This window comes from Ornithodoros turicata, chromosome 5, assembly GCF_037126465.1.
Source record: "Ornithodoros turicata isolate Travis chromosome 5, ASM3712646v1, whole genome shotgun sequence".
In the NCBI taxonomy this organism is placed as follows: Eukaryota; Metazoa; Arthropoda; class Arachnida; order Ixodida; family Argasidae; genus Ornithodoros; species Ornithodoros turicata.
Window position 1 is genome coordinate 39,134,568 of NC_088205.1, and position 13,147 is coordinate 39,147,714.

The 13,147-nt window shown below is 44.9% G+C and overlaps 2 protein-coding genes across 2 annotated transcripts; one reads left to right on the forward strand and one right to left on the reverse strand.

Annotated features, from left to right (window-relative positions):
* Positions 1 to 10,348: 10,348 nt before the first annotated feature.
* On the reverse strand, positions 10,349 to 11,249 carry LOC135395750 (uncharacterized protein K02A2.6-like). Its single transcript, XM_064626844.1, has 2 exons — positions 11,193 to 11,249; positions 10,349 to 10,960 (listed from the first exon to the last, which is right to left on the reverse strand). Exons 1-2 carry the CDS (start codon positions 11,247 to 11,249, stop codon positions 10,349 to 10,351), a joined length of 669 nt encoding a protein of 222 aa, XP_064482914.1.
* An 85-nt stretch (positions 11,250 to 11,334) lies between these two features.
* On the forward strand, positions 11,335 to 12,045 carry LOC135395751 (uncharacterized). Its single transcript, XM_064626845.1, has one exon. It carries the CDS (start codon positions 11,335 to 11,337, stop codon positions 12,043 to 12,045), a length of 711 nt encoding a protein of 236 aa, XP_064482915.1.
* Positions 12,046 to 13,147: the final 1,102 nt, after the last annotated feature.

The window sequence follows — 13,147 nt, forward strand, 5'->3', positions numbered from 1 at the left end:
ACCAAGCGACGATGCCATTACACCTGGGCCGACTTCTTTGGCGATTTTTCCGCCTGAGCCGACTTCGTTCGCAATTTTTTTAGGTGGTGCATGAGTGGTTTACATGCAAGTAGGGACACGCGGGTGAGGGGCTGTCCGAGTGCCTACTAGCGAGGCGGAGGGCTGCGCGTGCCCTTATCGTTCTTTGTTTTTCACCTGGGCCGATTTCTTTGGTGATTTTTCCGCCTGGGCCGACTTCGTTCGCATTTTTTTCAGGTGGCGCGTGAGTGGTTTACATGCAAGTAGGGACTGCACACTGTCATCCCAGAGAGGCCATGATACCGTCACACCTGGAACGAATTCTTTGGCAATTTTTCCGCCTGGGCTGACTTCTTTCGTAATTTTCTTTCGCTACAACAACGGTGCGGTAGGCGGTTTACACGCAATAGGGGCATGCACACTAACAACACGTAGGCTGAATTCATTCACATTTTTTCACCCTGGGTCGACTTCATTCGTAATTTTTTCCGCTACAACAGCTGCATGGTGGGCGGTTCACATGCAAGTATAGATATGCAAACGATAGCCATACACAAAAATACAAGATGAAATTTATTAAAACCAATAGTGGCAGGAACTATGTCGTGGCTCAGTGTGAAGAAGAAAAACTCAACCAAGAAAAAAGAAAGCAGAGGAAACGCAATACACATAATAGGGAATATGGGAAGCTAAGTTGAATATTCCAACACGACACAATTAATCAATTTTATTATGAAGTGAATAGCACACATCCAAGGAAATAATGAGAAACACGATCAATAGCTAACAGAGAGTCAAACCTATGCATCATCCAAGACGTAAACAAAAGATACATGCAGGAAAATAATTGAAAAACAATCTATCAAAACAAGAAAACTCATAAATTTAATATCGCGACTAGCACAGAGCTAACGCTGAATAACAGAGAAACATTTTGAATGGCACATCATCCAAGACGTAAACAATAGATACATGCAAGGAAATAATGAGCAACACGATCAACGGCTAATAGAGAGCCAAACGTGTGCATCATCCAACACGTAAACAAGAGATAGATACAGGAAAATAATTGAAAAACAATCTATCAAAACGAGAAACATGCAGAGAGCTAACGCTGAATAACAGAGAAACACTTTGAACGGCGCATCTGCCAACATGTAAACAACAGACACACGCAGGAAAATAATAGCGAAACAAACTACCAAAACAAGAAGCATTACAAATTTAGGAACTTGAAATGGAAATAATCTATCTTTTGAACTATCATAAAATCATCCTTGCTACCTAATCTAGTCTAACAATATACAATTTTCATCGTACTCATGCACTATAAACGGTATCATCTCATATGGCCCGAGTGTGCATAAGGCCAAAGTGATCAGAACGCCCAAATGTTCATAAGATCCGAAAAAAATTTGGGCGTTTTGAACATTCGGGTCAAATGAGCAGGGCAGGGTAAGGTGTCCAGAAGGCCGAAATGCTCAGAAGGCCAAAATAGTCATATGGCCCGAAAACGAGCAGGGAAGATTAGGGGTGCCTTAGATATTTTCTTTGCTCCTATGCACAATATTAAATGAATGCGACAGAGGAGAAAATGGTAACTGAACTAAAAATATTAATAAATGTGCTGAAACAATTTTTCAAGCAAATAAGATATAGATGTGGCAAAAACTAAAAACAAATAAATATGAATCCTTACAGCGTTCAATATTTTGTTCGGTACATTTGGTAGGCTCAGTGCCTCATATTTTTTATTGAATAACTTATGCGTTTGCCACATTAAAGGCTTTTCAACCTTCTCTGGAATACTGCTATGACGCACAATGAGTACCGCTTTTTCTGCGAAGGTAACCAAGCCGGGCACGGCAGTAGCGTTGCCAGAAAAAATATTTCTGGAGGGGTTAAGGAGGAAATTTGCATAGGAGAGAAGGGTTTATCTCGTTTCCCTATCCCAAACGAGCTACCAAATGTACGATTTCGGGAGGAGAGTTTGAACGTAGCAAACCATGCCTACGCATGGGACCGTTTTTTCCGCTCTAACCCACCGGGAACCATTTTTTCCGAGATCGTTTGTTCCGTCACCAAATTTTTCGGGGCCATTTTTTCGGGGCCGTTCGCCCAAATGGGTTCGATCAAATGGGCGAACACCTTGGAATTGATTCTGTAACTGAACTCTTTGGAGACTACATTTCACACGGCGGAAGAAGCGCATTGTTTGTGTTCACGTCAGATGCGCGCTGCAGAAGGAGCATATTCCGAGGATTCACCGAGTACAATTGTCCAAAATGGGCGCAACTTGATTAGCATAATAAATCTCAGCCCCGAGCAAAATACCAAGCCGTAGGGCTTCTCGGAAAAGTGTGGAATTCCTGCGCTGTCACACCGGAAAGGCGATTTTACAGAAGATTATTTATTGCATATAACTCACACTGATAAAAGTACCGTACTTTTCTGTGTATAAGCGCCGTTATATATTAAAAAAAATTATCTGAAGAAGTCCTGCGCAGGATGATGACGCGCATATGATGACATAAGATGACGCGCAGGACTTCTTCGGAGAATTTATTTAAGTATATAACGGCGCTTATACACAGAAAAATACGGTACTTTTATCAGTGCAAGTTTTGGGACCCTGAGGCAACAGAAGCCTTTTTTTCATGTGAGGGAAGGTTGGGGCTGGCCTAGTTGACTGGGGAAATACGCTTCTGTTGTTTGCGGTTCCATGACCTCACAGATCAATCTGATGCCTTCCTGGTTTTCGGGCCATATGACCATTTGGGCCTTCTGGGCATTAGGGCCTTCTGGACACCTTATCCTGCCCTGCTCATTTGACCCAAATGCTCAAAACGCTCAATTTCTTTTCGGGTCTTATGAACATTTGGGCGTTCTGGTCACTTGGGCCTTATGCACACTCGGGCCATATGAGATATAAACCGATAAGTATTACCTTGACGGAGGTATCCAACACAGTACAACCAAGCCAGCTATCGTTGCTAGAGCCTGGTGGGGGTCACTCTCTCTCTCCCTCTATACAGCCCAAAAGCGAAGAAACCGCACATCCTTTGTCAATCTATGGGGTGGGGGACTCTCTCTCTTTCACATTCTTTCCTCCAAAGGGGAATATTCTTGGGACTGGTCAAGTTTGCACAGAGGCGAAACTTTTTATTGATCAAATATCGCAAATAGACGTTAGCATTATTCGATAATCAAGAACACAATAACAATTCTATCAAAACAAACAGTAGCAAGCAAAATCTATGAACAGACAACAATATCACTGCAAATTGGTTTTAGACAAACATTAGCTAAGCAAGCGAGAAATATGATGCCACTATCGGCTGAAACGAGAAAGATTGCGAATTTTATTTCAGACTATTGTTAATCAATAAAGAAATCAACAGATACAACTAATAAATCATGCATACATAATTCTCAACTCACAAAGTATCAATCGACTGAACATCTGAACCAAAGAGAGAAAGTCAAGTTTACCCAGTGATAGAAACAATACTCATTCGAAAACGAGAAACAAATTTAATTACATCATTTCTTATGATAACTTGCAACAATAATTTCTACACACAGAAGCCGCAAACAAACAACATATCTGAAATGCAAATTAATGTAAAAGTTTTCTACAGAGGAAATCAACACATACACATCTCAAGAATACCTTCCCAACTAGTAGAATATTTTTAATAATGTCAATCGAGTGATCATCTGAAACAAAGTCAAAGCAATAATTAATTCAGGCAAACATTTTCTAAACGAGTGCGAATACATCACCGAAACATGTCTTTTTCATCCAAGACCCACTAGGGAATTCGAAGTGAGAGAGGGAAGCCGCTAACCATAAGACTCCCGTACACTTTCGTTAAGATTCCGCCCTCAGGGAGTAGGGGGAATTCTCCCGCTGACGAAGTCCAGCTGACGAAGAGACTCGGAGAGTGTGGTTCGGGAAAGTTGGTAGTGAGGGCAATGAAGAAGAATATGCTCTAGATCCTCAAGAGCACCACAGTGGCAGCAGGTGGGAGAGTCAACTTGTCTCAAGCGGTAACGCCACTGAGCTGTAAAGGCCACATCGAGGCGCATTCGGTGGATTAATGCAGCATATTGCACTACGATGTGTAAGCACTACGCATAAACACAATGGAAGATATGTAATCTTACTTATAATAAGTAAATATTCATTTTGCAAACTTAACCAAAGCAGCACAGATCACACATAAACATAGATCCAATTCACAAAATGTACCTGAGGTTTTCATTAGCCATACTGAAAAACTATCAGTCTATTCATAATGTCATAGCATATGGGGCACTACAAATGGAAAGGGCATACTGTAATTTTGGAAGTTTTTAGCTCATAATGAGATAAAACGCAAACTCCACACCAAAGATCATTTTCTTGCTTAAATTTTCAAAGTCAAAACTGTACACTCTTTCTTACACTTTTTTTTAAAAGATATAGGTTATAAAGCTGTCTATACAGTCACACATTGTATAGAAGATATTTGATGGTGCATTAATTGTAGAATTTGTAGAATTAATTGTAAGTTGTTGAAAGTTTAATTTCACAATACGCAAGCTTTAACTCGCTCACTTTGACACGCGAAGGTTTTAAGATCTCTTTCAAGATGACAGAGAATTTAATCTAATGGATTGATACTTTCTATATACACTATAACGTAATGCGGATTCTCTATGTCGTGGATATTAAAAGTTGCGAATAGTTTTCGAACGAAATTTACTTAAAACTCGAAGAAATGGTCACCTGCGTTTTGTCTCATTATGAGCTAAAACCTTCTAAAATTACAGTATGCCCTTTCCATTTGTAGTGCCCCATATGCTATGATATTACGAATAGACTGATAGTTTTTCAGTATGGCTAATGAAAACCTCAGGTACATTTTGTGAATTGGATCTATGTTTATGTGTGATCTGTGCTGCTTTGGTTAAGTTTGCAAAAGGAATATTTACTTATTATAATTAAGATTACATATCTTCTATTGTGTTTATGCATAGTGCTCATCTTCATTGTATAGTGGTTAAACATTTCTGATGACAGTTGTGTGATTCGATTCTCCCAAAATCTGATTGCAATTGTGTGCCGTGTGTTACGATGATTAGAATTGTAGACTTCGCCTGCGCGTCATGCTTGCAAAATCCTTCACTTGCATCGCGTCATTTGATAAAAGATTCCTTTCAACATATATTGTCAACTGTCCAACTGTTTGAGAAGTATATACACTGTGCAATTTAATTAATAAAATAAGCTTTCGCAAAATATTAGTGATCCTCTTTTGTAAACAAAGATTGATGTAACATGCCTCTAAATTTCAATTAGCGATTCTTCTTCTACAATTCTATCCTTCGGAAGTCGATGTTCTATAGAGTGTAGCCGTGTAAAACCTCTTTGATTGTCAGCACTGATCTCATGTGGGGATCCTTGTACGTAGTGTGGAATAAACGTCTCCTTCGCAATCAATGTGTTTCATCTAGTCATACTAATAAGCTATTTTCGTTGCGATTTGTAGAATACATTACATTGATGATGAATATTACATGTATTATTTCAGTTATACATTTGTGTGTTTCGATAAATTACAGTTGTTCTATTCCGAACTCTGAAGTTTTCGTTTGTTGTCTTGATTGATGAATTCCGAAGACATCAAATAGTTTAGTCTTATTATTGAGCGCTTGAATCCAGCGTTGATTAATGCAGGCGATACGTTGTCGCCGTATTTGTATTACTTCAGCAACTTGCACTTTGTTGCGATGAATTTGCACAGTCTCATATTGATGTTTCCTTTCTTTGTATGAATATTCTTGAATGGCGTACAACAGAGTATTAGATGAAAATCGTCCGGTGGTCCACCGCAATTGATATGTTGGTTGAGTTTCAATAAGTGATGATACATCATACCTTGTACGACACTATTGAACTTCTGTTCATTCGACATCATTGCAAGAACTGGTAGAAGAAAATAATTGTGTAGACGCTCTAGTGGAACATATCATGTGATCAGATTTTTTTATGTACTTTCCATTTCAACTGTTAGGTGTAATTTCAACAAATCCGTAATGAATCGTGCGATATAGACTGCTTGTATATGATAATTTGATGTTATTGCTTTCTTGATTAATGCAGTGTCCATTGCAATGATTACAATTATATCTGATCTAGTGTGTATTTCAATTCTTCGTTAGCTAATCTCAAAAACTCCACCATCAATCCCTACGGCCCTTCCGATGTTGACGTACAGATATTTTTATAACTATTGTAGATTCGGCATACAAGTGCTTGCACCTTCAGTTCCGTAATTGAACCATATCTCCGAATACGACCATGTCTAAGACGTATTGAAATGCTGTGACATTAGAATCATTTCGCTGCTCTTCTTTTTCGAAGCAGCTTTTTATCATGTCTTCCCATGACCTATGGTAGCGAGTACAAAATCGGTCCGTCTCTTCGCTGAAAGTTCCTTGTTTGTTCTGTTTTCTAGTTCGCTTCTAAACTTAGTTAAATCATATCTGTGTTCATTTTATTGATTAAAAATGTATTATGTTATCAGGTTTAGAATATTAATAATATCCAGTTGTGAGAATTATGGAAAACGATTTACAAAAAGATGCGATGTGTAAGGAAAAAACGTGTGCTTCCATTGTCTCCTTTTGTGTACAAAAGGCCACACCGCCCCTCCCTATCTTGACTTGGGTGGGGAGCGAGTTTATGGCCCTAAACTACATTGTGTACCAAGGCAGTGGGAGAATTCCCCATACTCCCCGAGGGCGGAATCTTAAAGAAAGTGTACGGGAGCTTTATGGTTAGCGGCTTCCCTCTCTCACTTCGAATCCACTAGTGGGTCTTGAATGAAAAAGACATGTTTCTGTGATGTATTCGCGCTCGTTTAGAAAATGTTTGCCTGAATTAATTATTGCTTTGACTTTGTTTCAGATGATCAGTCGATTGATATTAATAAAAATATTCTACTAGTTGGGAAGGTATTCTTGAGATGTGTGTGTGTTGATTTCCTCTGTAGAAAACTTTTACATTAATTTACATTTCAGATGTGTTATTTGTTTGCGGCTTCTGTGTGTAGAAATTATTATTGCAAGTTATCATAAAAAATGATGTAATTAAATTTGTTTCTCGTTTTCGAATGAGTATTGTTTCTATCACTGGATAAACTTGACTTTCTCGCTTTAGTTCAGATGTTCACTCGATTGATACTTTGTGAGCTGAGAATTATGTATGCATTATTTATTAGTTGTGTCTCAGACACAACTTGATTGATTAACAATAGTATGAAATACAATTCGCAATGTTTCTCGTTTGATTGAGTATTGTTTCCGCCGATGGTGGCATAATATTTCTCGCTTACTTAGCTAATGTTTGTCTAAAACCAATTTGATATTGTTGATATTGCAGTTGCAGTGATATTGTTGTCTGTTCATAGATTCTGCTTGCTACTGTTTGTTTTGATAAAATTTTCATTGTGTTCTTGATTATCGAATAATGCTAACGTCTATTTGCGATAGTTGATCAATAAAAATTTTCGCCTCTGTGCAAACTTGACCAGTCCCAAGAATATTCCCCTTTGGAGGAAAGAATGTGAAAAAGAGAGAGAGAGAGTCCCCCACCCCATAAATTGACAAAGGATGTGCGGTTTCTTCGCTTTTGGGCTGTATAGAGGGAGAGAGAGAGAGTGACCCCCGTTCTATTCTTCGCCCCGTAAGCAGGCACGTCCGACCCTCGTGATTCCCAAAACGTTCTCAACTTTATTTTCCTCGGTTGCCAAAACTCGGGCGCTTTGCTGCCCATGGTAATAGCGCTGCCATACCAGGCTGAACACAACATCTCCCCCCCCCCCCCCCCTTAGAGAGACTACTGTATAACCATATTCCGTATAAAACCCATAGCGTTAAGATCATAACAAAAGTACCCGCTGCTCAGTTCATTTCGAAGTCCCTAAATGCTTCGGTGGTTTCCTGGTTCGCGTTGACCTTCGAAGAGGCGGCGCTGGCTGTTGCCGCATTTTCTTCGGCCACTACTTCACTGTGGAGCTCTTCCTCTCCTCCGGAAGGACTTCGTCTTGCGGTTGCCGACGTTGGCTCCTGACCCCCGGTTTCGGCTGGTTGTGACTCACACGTGGGAACAGCGGGTGACTCTGGAGACCCACTGTTGGGAACTGCTTGCTTAGACTTTCCCCCCGACGATTCCAGCCCCGGCCTTGTTTGTTCGAGCGCGGTGCTGCTGTTAACCCCTGGGAAAACCGGCCATGCCAAGCTGGTGCCCCAAGTGATTTCTGTCGTGTCATCGTCTACACAGTGTTCATTTGACGTTACTCGAACTAGTTTGGACGCGTTCCAAACACGATTGTCTTGTAGGAGGAATGAGTGCCTTCCGCATTTCCTCCTCACTTTTAATGGCTTTGAGAAGGACGGCATGCCCTTACTCTTCGACTTTAGTCCTATCCGGACCAGGTCCCCTGGCTTGAAGTTAGGTACCTTGGTATTGCGTCGCATATCCGTGTACTGCTTCATCTTCTCCTGTTTGAGCTTCACTCGTTCACGGATGGTTGACTGTGACGTGCCAGAAGCACTCTGGCTCTGCACTTGCGAAAGTCCTGAGACGTGAAGCATAGTCCGCATCTGTCTTCCATGGAGTAAGAACGTAGGCAAACAGCCTGTCGTCGCATGAGGTGTACAGCGGTAAACTCCGAGGTAATCCACGACCGTTTGCCAAACGGGCTTGTGTTTCAATAACGCGAGTTGTACATAGTCTTTAAGCACTCTATTAAAACGTTCGACAAGCCCGTTCGCTTGAGGATAATAAACTGACGATAATCGGTGATTGATTCCTCGTGTTTCCAGAAATTGCTCGAAGGCGGCCGACGTAAATTGCGGACCGTGGTCAGAGACCAATTCATCAGGCAGCCCTTCCCTGCTGAAGACGCTGCAGAGGAAGCTGATGACGACTTCTGATATTATGCTCGATGCAAATGCTACTTGCGGCCATCGACTATCATAGTCTATTAGCGTAATCGCAAATCGTGCATTTTGCGGAGCCCTGTGGAACGGTCCCACTACGTCAATAGCCACCTTTACCCACGGCTTCTGTGGTAGCGGTATCGCGAGCAGTGGTGCTGGTAGCGGCTTTGCGGACTTGTCTGCTGCTCGACATGTGGCACAGGTACGTACAGTCCGCTCTGCTTGCTTGTCCATGCCAGGCCACCAATATAATTCCCGAAGTCGCTGTTTCGTTCGGACTATTCCAGGGTGCGAGTCGTGCGCTGCAGAAGTCACCAGTCCAGTCAAACTTTGTGGTACCACTACTCTACATCCTCGCAATACGATGTCCTCCATCGTGGAAAGTTCATCGCGAACGTGAAAAAAAGGCAGCAATTCTGCTGGCAACGTCTTTTTCTATGGCCATGACTTAATTAGATAATCCTTGACCACCCTGAGAACTGGGTCCTGTTGCGACTCGTGCTGTAACTACTCCTTAGTCACACAACTTGACACAAGGGACACCACTTCCTCCTGGAATTTCATGTGTTCCGCCGATAGGAAAGGTAATCGTGAGAGTGCGTCCGCTACGACGTTCTCGGAACCCCTTTTGTATTCCACGATGAAATTGTACGCCAGCAGACGTGAAGTTCATCGGACAATCCGTACAGGCCGTCTAGCGGAACCGTGGTGCTATAGCAGTGGCACCAAGGCTTGATGATCTCAAGGTAAAATGCCTTCCCCAGAGGTATATGCGCCATCTTTCGCAGCTCCAGACACATGCTAGCGCTTCCCGTTCCCCAGCGGAGTACTTCTCCTCTGCTTGTGAGAGCGACCTTGAAGCGAAGGCGACAGTCCTTATTCCATGAGGACTCTGTTGCTGCAAGACGGCGCCGAGGCCTTTCTCTGACGTATCTGTCGTAACGATGTCGTCTAGTTTAGGGTCGAACGGTTGCAAGAGACCGGCAGTTCCGAGCTGGTGCTTCATTAAGTTAAGTTATTGAAATGCATTCTCTGATTCGTCGTTCCAGTCGAATGGATGCCCTCGTCGAAGAAGCTTGCGAAGAAGCTCAACCACATGCGCAAACCGTGGTACGGATCGAGAATAGTACCCGGCTAGACCAAAAAGGATCGCAGAGTCTTTGCATCTTGCGGAACGGGGGCGTTCAGAATGGAGTCAATCTTCGACTGCAGTGACGCGATTCCTTCGGCTGTAATCCGACGTCCAAGGAAAGTAGTCTCCTGCGAGTCGAAGCAGCACTTCCTATTCAACGTTAGTCCCGCATCAGAAACTCTATTTAGTACTGCTCGTAAGTTATTACGGTGCTCTCGTTCTGTGCGCACGAACGATGTCGTCAAGATACACAAGGACGCCTTTGCATCCGTTGAGGAGATTGGCCATTAGCTTCTGGAATACTGATGGTGCAGAAGCCAACCCGAAACCCACTCGCTTGAAGCGGAAGAGTCCTTCGTGCGTAATGAAAGTTGTGAGGCTTCGACTTTCAGGGCTCAACTCCACTTGATGGTAAGCTGATGTGAGATCCAGCTTTGAAAAGTAACGAGCTCCTGCAAGAGAATTCAGCAACTCCTCGACGCAAGGAAGTGGATAGGCATCGACTACGGTAGCCTGATTCGGGGCCCGCAGGTCTACGCATAATCGAATAGTTTCGTTTGGTTTTTGGACGACAACTGTCGGTGAAATCCACATGGAAACATCGACACGTTCAATGACTCCCTTCGTTTCCAAATTTGGCAGTTCTTCGGAAACTTTGTCTCGTAGAGTCAACGGCAGTCGCCTTAACTTTGCTGCAACCGGCGTCACGTTGGGCTTCAGGTGCACTTTGTGCACTACATTATTCGCCAGACCAAGGTCTCCACTGAACAAGTGGTCAAACTCGCTTCTCAGGTCAATAGACAGTATGTCTGCATCCTTCGATACAGAAGCACAGCACAGAGACTTCCCAGCGATTGAAATATCTGTGGCGGCGCCGAAGACGATCGCACCATCCGTACCACCCGCGCTTCTTCTCGCGCCTTTACCGGTGCGTGCACCACTTCGATTCCTGTCCGGCTCCGGTGAACAGCACCGTTCTCCGGCTGCAGTCTTGTAAATAAACTCAGATGGCTTCCCCTCAAGCTGGTGACCCGAACGTGGACCTTGCCCCTTCTGCTTCGCCGTCAGCGGTACCGGCCTCTTCAGTCAGCCCGGCATTAAGCATCTCGGCTTCCACGCAAGTCCGTCTCCCCCCATTCTGGGCCCATGATCCCCTCCTCTGGTTTGTCCAGGTGGACAATTTTTTCCACATGCGACACATTACATCAGAAACCACCAAGTACCAGCACCTGGTTGAAAGTCTTCCCCCGTCCGCCGCCGCTGAGGTTCGGGACATTCTCCTCGCGCCGGCGGCAGACAAACCCTATTCAGTCCTCCGGGACGCTCTCGTTAAACGGCTCATGTCATCCCAGGAGCACCGTTTGCAGCAAGTGCTTTCCTCTGAGGAGCTCGGTGATCGTCGCCCCACTCAATTTCTCCGCCACCTGCAGTTCCTTCTTGGCGACAAGGCATCATCTATTGACCCTGCTATCCTCAAGGAACTTTTCCTCCAGAGACTCCCTCCCCATGTACGCGTGTCACTAGCAGCATCGGGCGCCCTGCCCCTCTCAGAGCTCGCAGAACTCGCCGACCGCGTCCTGGACATCGCCCCTCCCACCGTCGCCGCGATGCCCTGCAATACGCAATCTGATGATTCCGAACTCGGCCAGCTGCGCCAGGAAGTAGCGCGCCTCACCGAACTTGTCTCACACCTGTCGCAGCAGCGCTTCCCGAACCGCGGGGCAAGCCCCTCACGGCGCACACCTTCGCCGGCGCGTCGCTTGCAGTCCCCCACGCGCTCCCGCCGCACTTCACCACCGGCCTCCACCTACTGTTGGTACCATCACACATTCCGCAACCGCGCTCGTCGCTGCCAGCAGCCCTGTACTTGGCCGTCGGGAAACGGCCTGGGCGATCATTAACGGCGGCTAGTGATTCCCACCCCCCTGAGTGCCGCCTCTTCTTCGTCACGGACAAGATTTCCGGCACCCGTTTTCTCGTGGATACTGGTGCCGAAGTCAGTATTATTCCGACGACGCCGTTCTACAAAAGAACTCGGCAGCAAACCTCTCCACTCCGGGCCGTCAACTCATCCTCCATTGCCAAGTACGGCCAACGTTCGCTCACCATCGACGTTGGCCTTCGCCGCCGCTTTCAGTGGTTATTTTGGATTGCCACTATCCGTCATGCTATCCTTGGAGCCGATTTCCTCCGCCACTTTGGACTCCTTGTCGACGTCGCCCGCCGCCGACTTGTTGACTCCAATACTCACCTTACTGTTCACGGCGTTGCCACCGCATTGCAACCGCTGCACCCCACTTTCGTTCCGGCTCCCGCCACGTCTGTTTTTGAGGCGATACTTCAAGAGTTTCCCGATATCACTCGTCCACCTAACGTCAACAGCCCGGTCAAGCACCATGTCACACATTTCATCACGACAACGGGCCCGCCAGTACACTGACGCCCACGGCGACTCGCTCCAGAACGCCTTACCATCGCCCGCGCGGAGTTTGAGCATCTCCTACAACTGGGCTTGTCCGACCTTCGTCAAGTCCATGGTCATCCGCATTACACATGGTCCCTAAAAAGACCGGCGACTGGAGACCATGTGGAGACTACCGCGCGCTCAACAACGTGACAGTTCCTGATCGATATCCCTTGCCGAACATACAAGATTGCACGGCCCATCTGCACGGATGCACTACCTTCAGCAAGGTTGATCTCATCAAAGCCTATCATCAGATTCCGGTTGAGCCCTCCGACATCCCAAAAACCGCCATCACCACACCATTTGGTTTATTTGAGTACCTGAGGATGCCATTTGGTCTGCGAAACGCTGCACAGACATTTCAGAGATTCATAGACGAAGCATTGCGAGACCTTCCCTTCTGCTTTGCGTATCTCGACGACTTGCTCATCGCCAGCGCCGACGAGGAACAGCACATGATGCACCTCCGTCAACTTTTCCGTCGTCTCGACGAGTACGGCATCGTCATAAATCCTGCCAAGTGCCAGTTTGGCGTG